The 17,493-nt window shown below is 51.2% G+C and overlaps 1 protein-coding gene across 14 annotated transcripts in view; it reads left to right on the top strand.

Annotated features, from left to right (window-relative positions):
• The window catches only part of PLEKHA7 (pleckstrin homology domain containing A7), a 204,137-nt gene extending 193,525 nt beyond the window's left edge, over positions 1–10,612 (top strand). For 11 of the 14 annotated variants that reach the window (XM_074336073.2, XM_019746629.3, XM_019746619.3 and 8 more), the window contains 5 exons: positions 2,389–2,547; positions 4,574–4,707; positions 5,436–5,578; positions 7,149–7,259; positions 9,219–10,612. In XM_074336073.2, the coding sequence (XP_074192174.2) occupies positions 2,389–2,547; positions 4,574–4,707; positions 5,436–5,578; positions 7,149–7,249 (537 nt within the window). In that variant the 3' untranslated portion in view covers positions 7,250–7,259; positions 9,219–10,612. The remainder of the gene's footprint in view (positions 1–2,388; positions 2,548–4,573; positions 4,708–5,435; positions 5,579–7,148; positions 7,260–9,218) is intronic. The other 3 variants (XM_019746621.3, XM_019746626.3, XM_019746620.3) reach the window with 2 other exon arrangements.
• Positions 10,613–17,493: the final 6,881 nt, after the last annotated feature.

Here is a 17,493-nt window from a genome sequence, read left to right as displayed (position 1 = left end):
ATGGTGCCCCAGCAGAGCCAGGGAATTTGTGCTGTCCCCTGGTGGTGCTTTCAGGCACTGCACCCTGCCCACAGTCGCCTTAGGTTCCTTTTGGAAACATCCCATTTGAATTTTCCGTTGTTTAAGTACCACGCGCGCTCTAACCGATTGCGCCACTGGAGCCCCAATAAACTTATAAAAAAAAAAAAAAGAAGAATTTTCCGTTGTTTGAAATCAAATATTTCCCTAGACCTCTAGCCTGACTGTTCTTTCCCTAATTCATTGCACAAGCTCTTCTGCTTTTAGTGTTACTGCTCGTTGCCTCTCTAATCCTGCCTGATTGTGTTTACAGAAGCTTCTAATTTGCATTGAACATTCTCTAACTGGCCTGTGCTCTTTGTTACCAGGCTTATAATAGCAGCTCTTGTCTCCATAGCCTAGCGAGCCCTCCCATGCGTGACTCACCTTTCTGCTGCCCCCCTCGTGCAGGCCTACTGACTCACAATTAACTCATCCCAAAAGCCACCCTGCGAGACTGAGCCAATCTGCCGCCTGAGGGCTGTGGTCATTGGCAGAGATCTGGGCATTACGAGTTTATCAAAGTCCGTGCCTTACATCTGGACAATAGACACGGACTTCGGAGATGGTACATTTGAACACGTTCTACGAAGTCTAAGGTGGTTTGTTTATAATTCCTCCAGTCCCATTGCACAATTTCTTATGGAAAACTTTTTGTGTTTCTAGTATTTAATAACATGAACAGGTAGCAAGATATATTCTGTATCCAGAGGTCCTCTCTGCAGCTATTGTCTCAGACACCAAAGGGGTAAGACCCAGGACACTCATATCCTGAAAAGCTGCAAAGCTGGTAACTTCTAAACTTTATAAGCAAATGTCATGTGGGCTAACACTGACCTTTTACAACCTGATGTCTCAAATGTAGAAAGATTATCTAAAAACCGTAACTTGAATACCTTGTAATTTTTCTCTTAAACAAGACTTGTGTAAGTCTCTGTATCGACGCCAATAAACGTGTTGCTTAATGATAATGGATTGGCGTGGTTCTTCCCCAGGATATACCATAGAATCTAGTGAATTTTTTCTGTTTGTGGAAACAATCAGGCTGGGTTTAAATGAGGATTTGTCTCTATCCGGGGCACTTGTGAGCATGTAAGAAAATGTGCTTTTTTTCTTTGTGAATCATTAAATTAATTTTTCATCCTTGAAATGTCAACTGCCTAATCCTTTCATACTGTGATTGGAAACAATCACCTAAGAGCGATTATATTGATTTGGACTCTGTATGGAGAGCTTGTGCATGAATGGGTGAAATGTGCCAGTAGGGCTATGAGTTTGGAGCTTTGGGGGGCCTTCAAAGACAATCGTGACCGCTTGGGGCTCTGTGAGGTGGGTAGGATGGGAGGGAGGAGGTGACCTGGAATGAAGAATCATCTACTTGGCTTCTGCTCAAGAGATGAGAGGCTTGGAGCTTGTTCCCTCCTTTCAAAACCTGCTCTGTGTCAAAGGCCTATGAGGACGTGGACCACGGCGATTAGGAAGGCTGCCGCAGAGACACACAGTGGAGCTTGGATCTTAAGTGGCCTGTTAGAGGTGCCCTCTGTGAGGAGACATTTGTTGAAAGGTTGATAGTGAGTAACAAACAGCCTGAGAAACAGGGGATCTGATTTGGCATTTCAAGTATACATTGTTTTCTTTCTAACTTAAAGAAAACATCTGCCCCAAATAGATGCCATGATACACAGCAGTTTATCAGCCTCAAGCTGTTGCTTCTTAGACCTCCCCAGCCCCACTGTGGGTGCAAGATCCCCATCTCTATCCTGTTGGGAGTACCCATGAGAGAGGCTCTTGGCCATTTCACTTGCTTACCAGGGCCTCCAAGCACTTGTTTCTTCCATTATTTCTGAGCTGAGACATGTGGCTCCTGAACCAGAAAGCCTTCCATGACTGGGACAGCAGAAGGGGCAAAGCCTTCCCCTGGAGTTCTGTGCCAGGTTCTGTTTTAGGGTCACCCTCTTAGACCTGAGAGCCTCCTGTATCCCTGGGGACCATTGTGAGTCTAAAGTTGTAGGTCTTCGACCTGTGCCCTTGAGGGACCCAGATCAGAGAGAAATCAGTCTGGAATCAGGCCACATAAAAGGGGCAGAGGCCTCATTCTCCGATACACAGAGAATTACAGCGCATAGCAGGGACTAGATGTGTCATAAAACTGTTGTCTTATTTTAGAGACCAGGAAGTTGAGGTCCAAGGTCACACAGCTTTTCCCTGATGGGTCACAGGCCCATCTTCCCAAGGACCCCAGGGCATGTAAGACCCATCTGAAAGGTGACCTGTGTGGCGCCTGTAGCAGTCAGGAAATGACTACATTTAACCCTCTTGTTCTGTTGCCAGTGGAAGCGCGAGCAGGACTTTGACCTGCAGTTGCTGGACCGGGCCATTCAAGGGGAAAGAAAGGACAAGGAGGAAAATGGCTGGTTGAAAGTGCAGGCCATTCCTGTCACTGAGGTGGACCTGGAACCACAGGACTATGACTTGGACATCAGCAGAGAGGTGAGGCCCAGCCTGCAGGCTCCCAGCCTGACCCACCTCCAGTGGCCTGGGGGGTGTCGTCCTGCATGGGGACAAGGCTCAGCTTCACTGTGGCCCGGGAGCTAGGACGGACAGCAGCTCGAGGCAATCACGGCCCAATGTTTTGATGCACATTCAAATCCGTATTCCTCTGTAACTTGAGACAAGTCACGTACCTTCTCTGTACCTCGGTTTTCTCGACAGGAAAGTGGGTTGTGATGAGGATTCACCGACTCAGTTTGGTGAAAATTTTGGTGAGGTTTGAACATCACGGGAAATCTCCAGCCAAGGCAGCGGCTGGGAGAGCCGCATAGTTCTGGTCTGAATTCTTTTGGTGCCCTCTGGTGGCTCAAATGCATCATTACGGGCAGGCCCAGGAAAGCAAGGAACGCTGGGTCTTTGCCAATCAGGAATGTCTCTACTCAGGGGAAGAGAAAGGTAACCAGTGTCTTCAAGACATAGAGTGGTATCCTGTGCCCTATACTGTGACATTTGTAAGCTCAGTAGGGCAGAGTCTAAAGGCTGTTTGGTTCACTTTTGTCCCCCTAGCACTGGGCCTGCACATAACAGGTGTTCTGTAAATATTTACTGGACGACGACTCTGTTGAATGAAATATACAGTGGACTTCAGAAATCCCAAAAACATTTGTATGACGACTTGCCTGCCCTGAAACTGTGTGACAGGAAGTGCTCTCACCATATGAAGGATAGATTAGCAGTGTGGGGGCAAATTGACACCTATGACAGTGAGTTCGGGGGTCAGCTGGGGCTCCAGGGGTTAATGAGTTCCATGCCCTCAGACCTTTCGCTTTGGCACCTCTGGAACAGCCAAAGGTCTGTGCTTTCTCAGATTCACAAAAGAAGCTTCTACATGCTGCCTTGGCAATGAAAGTGCGTTCTGTAGTGTCCTAATTGGCCTGCCAGCCAGGGGAAAAAGTCTTTCCTTATCGTTAACCTAAATCCCTCCTGCTACAATGTAATCTACTTCCTTCCTCTGGATCTGCCCTCGTTGGGAACAACAGAGAAGAGCTTATTTCTTGCCATCTTTCACCAGAATGAAAGGGCTGCCTAGGTTTAAATTTAAGTCCAGATTTGTCCAGGGATTGGATTTAGCTTGTTTTTAGAAGCTTCAACCAACCCCATTTTAATGTGCTGTTGTAGTTCAGGGAGAAGAAAAATTCCCTGGGCTGTGCAAACGATGCCTTTAGCATTCTTAGCCCAAGCGAGGCTTCACCAAGCTGGGTTTGCTACTCGGTTCGTGTGAGAGACTGGCAGGGAGGGTTTGGAGCCATTTTCCTCCAGAAAGCAATAGGTCAGCATGGCAACCTCCTGTCTAGATGGGAGGAGCTTTTGTAGGGACAGAAAGCACTGTCGCTTCCTTACATGCAACCACCCAGCCGTCCAGTCAGCCTTCCCTCCATCCACACACCTACTCACTCACTCATTTTACCTACCCACCCACCCACCCACCCACCCACCCACCCATCCAAGGAGTATTTGCTGAAGGACTACTAAGTGCCAGGTCCTTGCACAGACAATGGACAAACAGAAAATAGGAGGGAATGACGGGCAGGTGGGGAGTGCAGTCAGGGAAGGTTTCTGGAGGTGTGGTCAGAATGGAGCCAAGGAAGAGCATCGCAGGCAGGGGAGTGAGCAGGGGCAGAGGCCGCACGCAGGGCAGCGTGGCTGCAGAGGCTGGCGGGGGTCAGATCCCATTGAAGGTGGCATGAAGGATGATCATTTATAGTTTGACGGCTTCTGGTCCAGTTGTTTTGCCCCCCACCCCTTCCCTCTCCTTGGCCTGTAGGAGGTTGTCTGGTATAGTGGAAAGAACACAGGCGATGGAGTCAGGTCCCCACTCCGCCGCGGGCAGTCATTGTGATCTTAGCGTGTCATTTAACCTCTGTGAGCAACGTGTGCTTCCTCATGGTGGGGGACAGGGTGGGGGAGCACGTCCCAAACCCAAACATCTGAGCCTCCCTCCCTCACCTCCTGGTCCTCTCCTCAGCTATCCAAACCCGAGAAGGTCTCCATCCCTGAGCGTTACGTGGAGCTGGACCCTGAAGAGCCGCCAAGCCTGGAGGAGCTGCAGGCGCGGTATCGCAAAGCTGAGAAGATTCGCAACATCCTTGCCCGGTCCAGGTCTGCACTCACGCTGCCCAAGTCCTGACAGCCCATGAGGCCCGACCTGGGGGGTCTCAGTTGAGTGTGCCCTGGGCCAAGCTGGCGAGGGTGTGTGTTTTGCCAGGCCTCCTCCTTGCAAGGGGCAGGCTGGCATGCAGCACGTCACCAGCAGATCAGTGAGGAAGCTTGTCTAGATTATCTGGGAATTGCTGAAACACACATGGCAGGGTCCTGTGTCCCGTGACCCTGGCACTGTGGGGGTGGAGTCAAGGATGGCAGTAAAGTAGGCACAGTTGGGGCTCCCAGCGTTAGGGCCCATGTTGCTTCAGAGACCAGAGCCAGGGGCCCCAGCCTTGTCCTGAGGTGCCAGGGGCCTTGCCCATGTGTCTGGAGGTCCATGACAGGGCCCTGAGAAGTAGCTTTCCTGTCCCCTCAGCCTCCGTAGCTTCAGAAACGTAAAGCTGGTGTTTGAGGGCCTCCCTGTCAGAGCTAAGTTAGACATTTTGCATCTGGAGTTAACAGGAGTCCAGAGCTGGAACTCTTGAGGTCTGTAATCCCCCCCAAAGGAGGAACAAAGCTGGGATTATTTGGGGAGGAGCACCTATACCTTTGTCTAGAGAGAAAGTGCACCGTTTTAGCTGAGAGCCCCTAAAAGCATGAGATGCTCCAAGGCAGGGGGACGCCCCTCTCCTGAGGTGGGTCGGGGGTGGTGGGCACCCACAGCCTGCTCTCTGGCCCTCCTGCAGCATGTGCAACCTGCAGCCGCCCTCAGGCCAGGACCGGAACAGCACGGCCGACCTGGACTCCCAGCTGCAGGAGCAGGAGCGCATCATCAACATCTCCTACGCCCTGGCCTCCGAGGCCTCGCAGCGCAGCAAGCAGGTGGCAGGTGAGGCCCTGGGAGCCAGCCTCCGAGGCCTGCTCACTGCCCCTTGAGGCTCAGGGTCCAGCGAGGCCTGTCAGGGAGTCTGTGCAAAACCAGGTGTCAGGCTTGGTCGTTGAGGGCCCGTGGTGTGTTCTCCTGCCCCACGCACACCACAGGGCGCGGAAGGTGGTGTGCGGCAGGCCCAGCAGTGGGGGACCCGGGGCTCAGGAGTGTCAGAGCAAGGAGGCCTGGGAGAGGGGGTCTCTGGCTCATTCTGACACCCGGGAGTGATGCTGCTGTTCAGCTTCCTCTGAGATTATGTGGGTTAAGAACAGGTTTTTCAGGCCTTTGAGCCACGGGGTCAAGGCTATGGTTTGGTTAGTGCTTGGGTTGCTTGCTGGGGCAAGGCAGCATGGGGCCCTCCAGTCCTCCCAGGGACTCCTGCTTTGGTCCCCAAATCAAAGCCACCATTCACCTTAGTGTGACCTGTGCCAGAAAATAGGACTTGGGAAGTGGGACTTTGCTGGCCAGTGGGGAAAAAAAATAAGACAATGGGATGGGAGGGTGTGCGTGCGCCTGAGCCTGCAAATACTTGTGCATGTGTAAAAAGGCTTTCTCTCTCATCCAGGAAAGAGACTCCTGGCTCTTCCCTCAACCCACTCTGCCCTTCCCGTGTGTGCCCTCAGTTTACCTGGCACTGTTTCTCCCCAGATGCAAAGGCCATTGTCTGGCTAGGTGGTGTCCTTGGCAGCTGTGCTCTAGGCCTTCCGGAGAAAGGATGGCCATGGAGCCTGACGGGGTGTCACAGTCGCCACCAATCTTTCAGCCCTGGCCAAAGGGTCTAGAAGTGACCAAAGGTGCAGGGCCGTGTGGTGACTGGCCCTGGGGAGTCTGGTTTGGGGAGCAGAGCTTTAATGGGGCCTCAAGAAGTCATGGGAGTGACCAAGGACAAGGGGAGGGGCCGAGATCTCAGCAGACGCCTGTTCTCTGTCCCCATGCCCCGCCATGCACGGAGTCCCTGAAATCCTACTGTCCTGACTCTCTGTGAGGACGTGCTGATTTGGGCTGCGAGATGATCAGTGTGGCTTTCTCTGGCCGGGGAGACAGTACATGGCTCACCCAGACCCTTCCTCCTAATGATCTCCGGGCTCCCTGTGGCCCATCTCAGCAATTCTGAGCTCCTCCCCATGTCGAGGGATCTAGTGGGGGTACTCCCCCCCACACACACCGCAGTGCCCTTCTGTCCAGCCTGTGTTGCTCTGTCCATGGGGACCCACTGTCCTCAGCTTCCTTAGCACCAGCAGGCCCCAAACCTAATACCCGCTCAGTGAGCAGGGCTTCCCTCACCGCCCCACGGAGTGGCCCCCTTTGCTGCAGCCTTTCCTCCTTCTTGTTCCCTGTCCCCATCCCAGAGACATAGCTGGGTTCTGCACGTCAGTCTCAGCCAGGACTCACAGATGTGCCCCCCAAGCCCAGGCCATTAATGGTGGGCAGTGGGGCCCATGCCGCCCCAGCCCTGCTGAGTGGGGTGTCTGGTGCTGTGAGAACAGACGAAGAGCCTAACACACCGCTTAATTCCTGTGTGTCCGTGTAGCGCAGCAGCTGGCCCTCCTCCCGCCTAAAGCCCCCCTGTCCTCCAGGAGCGTGCCACCTTACCCCCCCTTAAGCAACGGACTCCACTACACCTTTGTCTAACACCTTCCAAGTAAGAGCCTCTGCCTGGCGTGCCTCCTCCCCTAGTGCTGAGCATGCCCCCTCTTCTCCCGCCTCCGCTGAGACGAATGCAGTGCCACCTGCTGACGCTTCCCTCCACTGGCAAAGCGGCCGCTGGGGAGACCACCCTGGACTGGTAGGCAGGTGGGGGTCTGATGTGTTTTAGGAACTCACCCTCAGTGGCTCCAGTACCATAGAGACTGTAAGATCCAAGCCCCCTGCCTCCTGGAAGTCTCAAGAGCTGAACTGCATCCCTCCCCACCTGCTCTCCTTCCCACAGGCACAAGAATACGCCAAGGGATCAGTGCAGGCCAGCCTGCCAGCCGGGGGGCATCAGAAAGGAAGAGTTAGATCCTGGCCATTCAGGGTTCTGGCCAAAGGAATCAAAGAAGCAGAAGACTGGAAAAAGTCCAGTGTACAGAAGATGACACGGGGGCCCAGGGAAGGGATGGGGGCTCACTCCAGGTCGCATGGACTTGGTGCCCGAGCCAGGACTAGGACTGCCTTTCAGTCACTTGAGCACCTGAGGATGGAGTGGAATGGAAGCTTCAGGGGGAGGCCACCCAGGGCGATGTGAAATTGGCCCTCAGCCATTCAGAAGGTTCCAGCACAATCCCTCTGAGTCTTCCTCACGTGAGTGTTTCGTGATGAGACATAGTGTGAGACTAAGGAAGGAGCACTGGTCCAGCGTCTGGTCCAGTCCTGTGGTGAGGTCTCAGCCTGGGCCCCTTGCTTCGGAGCCCAGTTGCCGTACCTGGGCAAGCAGGGGTCCGAGCAGAAGTCTCAGCTGCCCTTGCCCAGCTGACATCCCACCTCGCGATCATGTTGTAGGGTCCCCTCTCTCTCTCTATATATATATATATACTTAGGGTTAATGTTGTTGGGTACCCACCATGTGCCAGGCATTGTGCTAAGCATCTGCTTTGATCCACACAACAACCTTACGAAGATACTCACCCGCATTTGACAGATGAGGAATCGAAGCTCAGACCTTGAGGGATTTGCCCAAGCAGTGGCAGCTGTAAGTGTCAGAGCCAGGCTTTGAACCTCATTCCCACCTGTGGACTCATCTGGGCCACCCCCCAGGAGCTCCAGCTGTTCGGACAAGGGAGTGAAGTGAGGGAAGTGAGGGATGGACCGTGTGAGCCTAGGCAGCAGGGGCATGGTTTTCGGCAGGTGTCTGCCAGCCTGGGCACAGCCCAGCCCTGGAGCAGAGTCAGCAGGCCTGCCAGCCTGAGGGTGAAAGGAAGATGTCGGCCTGCTTGGGCCAGGCTCTCGGGAGGTGTGGGACAGAGAGCCTGTGATTGAAGAACCACAGGAGGTCCTGCAGCTGGATCCTTTGTTGGGGGCGCAGATCTGCTGGTGCCGTGCTGGGGTGTGGAATTTCTCCTGGAGATCTGAGGGTGATGACACTGTCCAAATCACAGAGGGGCAAGGGAGAGGCTCTCTTCCTCCCAGCTTTTGGTGGCCCCGTGGCTGTGAAATAGGCCTTTCATGCTCTTTTCAGAGCACATCCACATGTTCTTTTACCCTCAAAGAATCCTCACGAGGAGCATTTTTTTAGATTAAAAAAACAAGGCTCATGGAGGCGCAGAGAGTTACCTCAAGTCACTCAGGAAAGGCCAGGGCAAGGCCAGAACTGGACCCCAGAGTCTTCTTTCCTGAGGCCGTTTACTCTATCAGAGCAGGAGCCCAATTTAGGGGCCAGCATGTGTCTGGCAAACTTCCTAGAAGTGGTCGGGGTGGAGGGAGGGTGGGGCCAAGCGCCTATGAATCCTGGAAGCCGAGGGTCCCCCAGCGGTGGCCACATTGCCCCAGCCCTCTGCTCTGCTGCTCTCTGTCTGTCAGCCTTCCATTCCCTGTCACATGTGTGCCGACATGCCCACCGCCTGCTCCCCAGATGTGGGCAGGGTCCTGCCAGATTCTCATTGTCTCCTGTGCTTTTTGCCAGCCCAGGCGGTGACTGACCCGTGATCCAGCATGCGGAGGAGAAGTCTAGAGCCAGGGCTCCAGTGGAACCAGCTTCCTCCGAGGAGACAGACTTTCCTTCCCCCAACGAAACCCGTTCCGGCTGAGTAGGAGTTCTGTCTGGAGGAAGGAGTAGCCCATCACCTGCAAGTGTCCGTCACAGGGCCAGGTCCATCCCTACCCCCGGACTTGTGTTGTTAGTTCAGACTTCTTTTTACATATGACAAACGCACTTTTGATACACACTAAAATACTGACACTGTATTTTAGAATCAGAATATATTTTATAATGTTCACCTCAAGGGCTGAGTGGCTGGAAAGATGAGGATGCAGAATTTTGGAGCTGCACGTACAGATCCAGGTACCACTGGGTGGGAGGTGTGGGTGGGGGGAGAAGGACAGGGCAAGAAGAGGCCAGTCCAACATCCGATGAACTCAGGTGAAGGCTGGATGTGAGAACGTGCTTCCAGAGGATTCCAGACTTGTTGGTGTGCAGTCCGGAGGAAGAGGGGCCCTTTGGCTTCAGAGAGCAGCCATCCCTGACCTGGCCTGATGACCAGCTCTGGAGTGTTGAATTCCACCGGGATGGCACGTGGACCCCAAATCTGTGCCTTGACCCTTGGGTTTGGTTTCGGGGCAAAAGTGAGTTCAAGAACTTTGGCTCTCAACCTACCCATGAGGGTCTCTCAGCAAAGGGCTCTTCTCAGAAAGAAAAAAGCAGTTTGCTTCGATTTAAAAAACTACACTTTGAAATATGAAAAGGTGAGAGGAAGCACCTTTTATTGTATCATAAGCAATAAACTCCACACTGGATGGCATCTACTAAAACCGCTTGACTCCACACGAGGCTGTGATTGATAGACATCTGGGATGTTTGCTGCCTGCCCCTGGAGAATCTAAGTCACCTTCCCCAGGACTTGGCCTCGTGGCAGGAGGGCTGGCAATGTGCCCCCACCACCCCTGATGACCAGCAGCCAGCAGGGCATGCTGGCAGGACTTGGATTTGACTTCCAGCCCCAAATGAGGAGGGGGTTGCTGAGCCAGGCGCTGTGTTTGTGGTCCTTTATTTAAGTCATGAGCTCATGATATTCTGCATACAGAAAATGATGTTTAAAGGAAAAAAAATCTCCGTTGGGTGGAGCCACACTTTAAATGAAAATTTGTCTTTGACTATGGTCAGAAAAAATCTTGAATATATTTAGAAGTTGCTGTCTATTTTTAACTAACTCCATATGCTGCCAGTATCGACTTCATGACATTTGCCAAAATAAGATTTTATTTTTGCCTTTATAAGATTTTGTTGGAAAAATGAAATGAATATTTTGCAAGAAAAAGTTAATTTAAATAAAATTGTAATGGTTTGCAAAAAAAAAAAAAGTGATGTACAGATTAAAATATTAACCTGATAATGCTTCCTGCCTCTTGCTGGCTGTATCTCATGAGTGGTCTGTGCTTTTTTTTTTTCGGTGTTTTTTTTTTTTTTTTCCATTTCTTTGAAAAATTCCCACTGTCAGCTCTTGATCCTGCCTGTGTTCACCTATGAAAAGTTTCTCCTGATGACAGTTCCTTGACACTTGATTGACTTCAGAGGCCTAGGGGAAGAAGCCCGTCTCCTGGGCCTAGGCAGCTGCTCAGGCTAGTCCCTGCTCCCCACCTCCCCACCCCTGTGGAGGAACCGCTGGGCTGTGGAGTCCGTGTGGGGCAGGTTTGGCAGGCAGACTGCAATCCAAGATGGCAGGAGGGACACCACGGGCCCCCTTCCAACCCACATGCCGCCCGATCTTTCCAATGAGGTAGGTTAGTGATGGACCATTGCAAACTGGGTTTGTATTTAATTCGTTTTGACTTGTGATGTATGCTTAAAACAGAAGGCAAGAGGCCAATTCAATTTAGGGATGTGTATATTTCCAAGTTTGTTGTTATGGCAGTTTTTCTCTATTGCCAAGAAGAGCACCCAAGGTTTAGAGTGACTTTCCAGCTATTTAAACTGGAGAAAATAGTTTCCAAGTCATTCAGAATAGGGGATACGGCTCCTCTTTTAAGCCACTGATCTCTTTTTGAATTTAAACTAAAAAATACACTCCTGTTTTAAGCATTACTTGGAGATACCTCCATAACAGACCAAAGTGGGTTGGCAGGGGAGGATTCCTCTATGATTGATTGCAAAGGAGAAAAGAAACGGTACAGGGGGCAGTGGCCCCCACACAGAGTGGCCGTCTGTAGACGTTTTCTCAGTGAAACCATGTCAGTGGTTTTCCTACTGTTGGTCTCAGTTTCTGTTTCACACACACACAATCCTATGTAAGAGGGAACATGGCGACTCTCTAACTGTTCTCTCCAGCTCCAGCAGGAAGGAGGTGTAACCTGTTCAATAAGAAGCGTGGCCCAAATTTCAGTCCACACAGAGCATGACAAGCCCCAATCTCACTCCGTGAGGAGCACAGGAAGTTTGGAAAATGCATGCTCCAGCTGCATGACGTATAAGTGGGCAACATGGCACAGCCTCCTTCTCATCCTCCTGGAGAGGAAGGACTCTTGTTACCTGAGGTAAGACGGGGTCATCTGTGAAAGTACTGGCTGCCCAGGGGCCCTCCGGTGGGGACAACTCTGGGAAACTCCATGTGGCTCATGATTCCAGCTTCACTTCTTTATAGGGGACCACAGGGTGAGCAGAGTTTTAAATGATGGGATTGCAGTTGACAAAGGAGACATGAACGGGCTTCTCCTACATCTGTTTGTTGACATCTACTCCTGGGTTTTAACTTTAACCCAGGCCCAGGTTGAGAACCAGCAAGAATACTTTAGGATCTAGTATGAAAGATGGGGGCTGGGAATTAAATCTTTTCCTAATCCCCACTTGAGCCTCCTGAACTGCCCAGATTGGCAGCCTGCCCAGGGCATTGTTTCAATGATTGAAGTTGAGATGTGTGCACATTTGTGAGTGCATATGAGGTAGATGTACCCAGACTGATGGGAATGCTAAAAACAAGCCTCTTGTTTGCTCCCATCACTCACTTTTCTGCGTACCTTTGTGTCTGGCTGTGGGGTGGAAACTGCTCTTAGCCCTTCCCCCCCTTGGCCCTCTTCAGTTAAGCTGGATTCCCCAGAGTTTCCCTGACTGTTGTAGGTTGCAGCCCAAGGCCAGGGAAGCCTCCTTCTGCCCATGGGCAGCTAAGGGATGGAAGGTGTTGGAGGTGGGTGGATGCAGACCCCGACTCAGCCAGACAAGACCCTGTCTTAGGCTTTGGACATTTCTCCAACTGCGGTACAGTACTCCATGGCGAGTCCTTTTTTGTTCACACCAAGGGTGGGAAAAAAGCAGCAAATTATTTGTCTAATCCACAAATCACATTTCTGAGACATGGCAGGCAAATGCTGCGAGCCCTCTGCTTCCATCAGACACAGGGGTGCATGAGGACTTTGCCCATGTGGGTTTCGTGCTGTTATGAAAAGAACAAAGAGACAAGGCTGGGGGGATGTGAAAAATGGCAGCCCCTCCCGTCCGGTAAACATGCCATTGCTTTGCTGCCTCCACTCCAAAGGCGACCACTTTCATTGCTCTCCAAGCAAAGAAACCTTTCTTCAGAGCAAGTGGCGGGGTACAAAGGCAGAGTACAAAATGTGTGTACATCACAGTCCCCGCAATTCTGTTTGAACAAGCGTATTGATTGGGTCTGACCCCGTTCCATTTTTTCCCTATTATTTGAAAAGGTGCATCTAAGTGTACTGGATTGAATCAGCAGAGCTGAACTTTCCATGAAAACTTCTCGAGGTATTTCTTTAGTTCAAAGCTTTTGAATTTTAAAGGGCATTTTTAATATGAGTCTGTTGAGTATTCTCTGCCACAGCCCAACAAGGGATGTTAAATGCAGATGACGCTGGAACGAGGGCACATGTGGGGGTGGACATGCCCGCACAGCGGAGGGTGCCGGTCGCTGTTGGAGGGTGTGGACCAGCCAGGAAGAGCTGTGCTTTGGAGTGAGAGGCTGAGTCCCACGCTGTGGAGCAGCAATCACAGATCCTCAAAAAAAAAAAGACCTCTCTGAGCACCCTGGGGACAGCCTAGGGGACAAGGCACAGGCATCCCAGTTGAGCGTCTCAAAGGCTTTTACATGGAGAGCCTGGAAGTACTTGCTAGGGGCGCCTTGTGATGGACGAGGGTTTCGTCCTCGTGAATCCGGGGCTCCTTACTGCTCAGCTGCTTGCTTTCTTGTACACTGCGCTTTAGAAGTGAGAAGGAATGAGAGGCGCAGTCCCTTGGCTGAGGTCAGGGAGTCAGACAGGAAGCGCCACTGTCCTCAGCCCCTGGCGTGTCATCACTAATCAGTCGCAGATGCCTTCCCACTGAGCCCCATTCCAATCCTTAAATGATTTGACATCTTGGGACATTTTGCTATTTGTGTGGTCCAAAGCAGTGGTCCATCTTGCCATCCTGGCCCGGGGCCTTGGACTCATCCACAAAATCTCATTTTCCCACCACACAGTGGGGCTGTGCTGGCCCACTGAAGGCATAGAGCCCCCTTTGACTGAGCTCCTGGCTCGTTGTTGGTCCAAGTCTCTATTTGCCTCCAGAGGCCTCTTGGATCTAGAAACCCCTTCCTCTTCAGATGCGGAATCCAGGTTCAGAGGCTGACTCATCCCTGGGAGGAGCTGGAAAGTTGGGTCCTGTGCTAAGAGAACCCAGGGTCTGGGCATCTCAGCAAAATCCTTTCAGTGTTCTTGCCAAGGCTCCAGCCTAGAAGACTGGCCTGGGAGCTCAAAATAGGGTCAGAACCACAGTAATAAACAGGCTTTTTCTGGGCACTTCTGCCCACACCAGCCTGCTTCAGATTCCTCCCACCTGGTTTTGGGAGCCCCTAAGAAGGTTTCATGTATCTTTGAATTTAGTTTTTTGGCTATCACTTTTAGGCCTTTGTGCTGTTATCTGTGTTTCCTGGGGCCACACTAGCCAGGTGGGCACACATGAGGTCCCAAGGACAGTGACAACTCAGCTTTCATGGTCTGTGCCCCCTTCTCACAATGGGGGTCCTCGGCCCAGCTCTCCTCTGGTCATTTCTGGGAGTCCCCAGGCATATCTTATGTGAGCTCACAATAGTCTTGTCAAGTTAGGGTTCTACTTGCAGCTTCTTGATGTCTTGTGGCCATGAAGCCCCTGCTTTGGTGTGGGGACAGAGTCCCAGAGAGCAGTTTCCAGGCTCTCGGCCTCACGTGGGGAGGTGCTGGCTCTGGTGGTGAATGACCATCGACTGTGATTGGTTGGCCATCAGCTGTAACCGGTTAGCCAATTGGCTACTGATGTAACTTCCGGGCTGTGTTGATTGGTTGGTTGGTTGGCAGGCAGAGAAGTGAATGGCGGACTGTGGATCGTGTGGATACTACTGCGTGTGTCTCGCCCGGCCGCCTGTGAGGATATAGTGGTATGACTCCCCTATCTATGGCTCCTTGGGTGTTCCTTTTTGGCCTCACCATATCCTGCGTTCTTATGTGGGGAGCCGGACCAGAGACTCCAAATGACACCCTGCATGACATTCGGGAAAACTGTCCCTGCCTAGCTTGCAACCCTTTCCTCAGGCTGCAGACCCTTGAAGTGCCAAATGACTGTTTCTCTCCACAGAGTCCTCCCTGGCCAGTTCCCAGTCTGCCTACGTGGCAGCACTTTTGCTCCCTAATTTCTTGTCTCTTGAGCTCCAAAGCAGGGCTGTGCGTGCTCTCATTCACTCAGAGCCCTGGGGAGAACCACTTCAAGCTTCTGCTCAGTCCTGGGTCCTAGGGCTCCGACATTCTCTTTGTCTTCCCCTACCCCTCCCGCAGGGACAAAACCCTCTTTCTATTGCTGGGTAGGAAACTGGCCCCAAACAACAACAACTTATTTCTTATAATTCTGCACTCTGGGCTGGGCCCAGCTGGGCAGGTCTGTTGCCTCACGAGGAGATGGAGGGCTGCGATGTCCAAGGTGGTTTCTTCACTCATGTGTCTGGCCCACCAGCTGGGGTGGCTGGATGAGCTGGGAGTTGGCTGGGCATCTCCATTTTTCCACACAGCCTCTCCATGTGGCTGTTGGTCTTTCTTACAGCATGAAGGTCTCAGAGTAGTTGGACATTTTACCTGAGCTGGCTTCCAAGGGCAGCAGAGCAGCCAGGCCTTTTACAGAATAGGTTTGGAATTGGCACAGGGTTATTTCCTTCACATTCTCTTGACCAAGGCAAGGCACAAGGCCAGCCAGACTAAAGGAAGGGGAGGGAAGTAGACTCTACCTCTTGATGGGTGGAGTGGCATGCGAATACAGGAAAGGAAGGAATGGGCAGCCGCCATCTTTGGCTATTATCTACCATAAGACCCTTTCCTCATTCTCCTACAGGCACTGAAACATTGAAGATACAGTGCGTTCCTTTAGCTTTCTCTTTCCCTGCAGTGGCCACCTGGGAGCCACATATTCCGGATGGTATAACCACAGGATGCAAGCCGACTGGTACTAAGTCTCCCCTTGGAAAGCAACTACCCAGGAGAACCCCAGAGCCCACAGTTCACTTTGCAGGAGTGAGAAATAAATTTTGATGTATTCATCTCCTGGGATTTTAGGCTTTATTTTCTGTTGTTGAATAATTTCACCTACCTAGGTTGTAGGTATTATTATTCTCCTATCACATATGGAATATAACTGAGGCACAATGGTTCCATGACTAGTAAGCGACTGAGGATGTTTGAGCTTGTATCTGACTCCAGAGAGCTTTTAACCACTACATTGGCTGCTGTTACCTTGGAAAGAGGAGCTGTCCTGTGGGCCTGGATTCCGGGTTACTTAAGATAGAATTGCCCCTGCTGAGAATGATGACCTCACAGACCCATGGGAGAGTGCCAAACTGGTGCCTAGTGAGTAGCAGGTGTTCGGCGAATGGAAGATGTCATTATGGCTGTGATCTAACAGTGAGTATCACCTGGGATCCCACGGAGAGGACTTACTTTGGCACATTTGACCGGCCATTGGTCCCCAGGCTTCGGGGCTCAAAAATCAGATTTGTCAGCACCAAGCGTGGGGCTGTCTCTTCTGGCTACAATCACACTGACTGGGCTTAGGAGACAGCCAGAGAAAATTGGGTAAAAACCCAACTGCCAGGACACTAGTGTTCACCGACCATGTTAAAAGCAGATGAGGCTGGAGCGTCTTCCTTAGAAGGGGTCAAGTCTTCCTTGGAAGGTTGCCTGGCAGTCTTGGGACCAAGAAAATCTTGGACAGTCCTGGTGTCCCAGAGCAGCACCAGCCTGAGGTCCTATCCCAACTGCGGGATGCCCCCATCCACAGACCTGGTGCCTACGTTTCTGAACCAGGGCTTCCTCTCTCGGGACAGAATAAGATGGCACTGCCCTGCAGATGCCCCCTTTTTATGTGACCGTGGCTGACCAGTCCCTTATTAATAGGTTGACATCACTGGAAGGAGGCAGAGGTAAGAAGCACAGGCTCTGGAGCCAGGCTGCCTGGAATGTAATCCTGGCTGTGCCATTTTGGCAGCCCTGTGACCTTGGAAAACTTAACCTCTTCTGGTCTCAATTTCCTCACCTGTAAAATAAGAATTTATATCACCGACTACCTCAATAGAGTGGTTATGAGGACTAGATGAGTTATTACATACAAAATACTAAGCATGGTTCCTGGCCCCATGGGAAGTACTAGCAAAGTACACATATTCGCTATCATTTATCTGCATAAGTTATAATCATTTAATACCTATCACACTCTTATTCTTTACAATAGTACCTTGGTTTTTTTAACGTCTCCGTTGATGAACATTTTGATTTATGAACGCCATAAATTTTATGGATCTATGGTATCATTAGATAGTAAAATTCATGCTAAATTTGCAGTTTTAGGGATTGATTTTAAAGGTCTGGAATGGATTAATCCATTTTGCATTGCTTTCTATGGGGAAACCGCGCCTCGGTTTTCGAACGTTTCAGAACTCGAACGGTCTTCCAGAACGGATTATGTTCGAAAACCAAGGTACCACTGTATTTGTTTACTTATTGCCTGTCCCCATCACAAAATATAAGCTTCATGACAGCAAGGACATTGTCGTCTTGTTCATTACATTATCTCAAGTGCCCAGACAACGTCTGCCACAAAGAAGGTGCTAAGAAATAATTTGTTGAATGAATGACAGAATGAAAGAAGTCAAGCCCTGTTGGCCAGGGAGCCTTCTGTCTTCTTCAGATGACTTTGCTTATCTCTGCTCTGTTACGTGTTTTATACTCCAGCCTCCAGA

This window comes from Rhinolophus sinicus, chromosome 14 (assembly GCF_057876585.1).
Source record: "Rhinolophus sinicus isolate RSI-liver-muscle chromosome 14, RSI-T2T, whole genome shotgun sequence".
NCBI lineage: Eukaryota > Metazoa > Chordata > Mammalia > Chiroptera > Rhinolophidae > Rhinolophus > Rhinolophus sinicus.
This window is presented reverse-complemented; position numbering and strand designations above follow the sequence as displayed.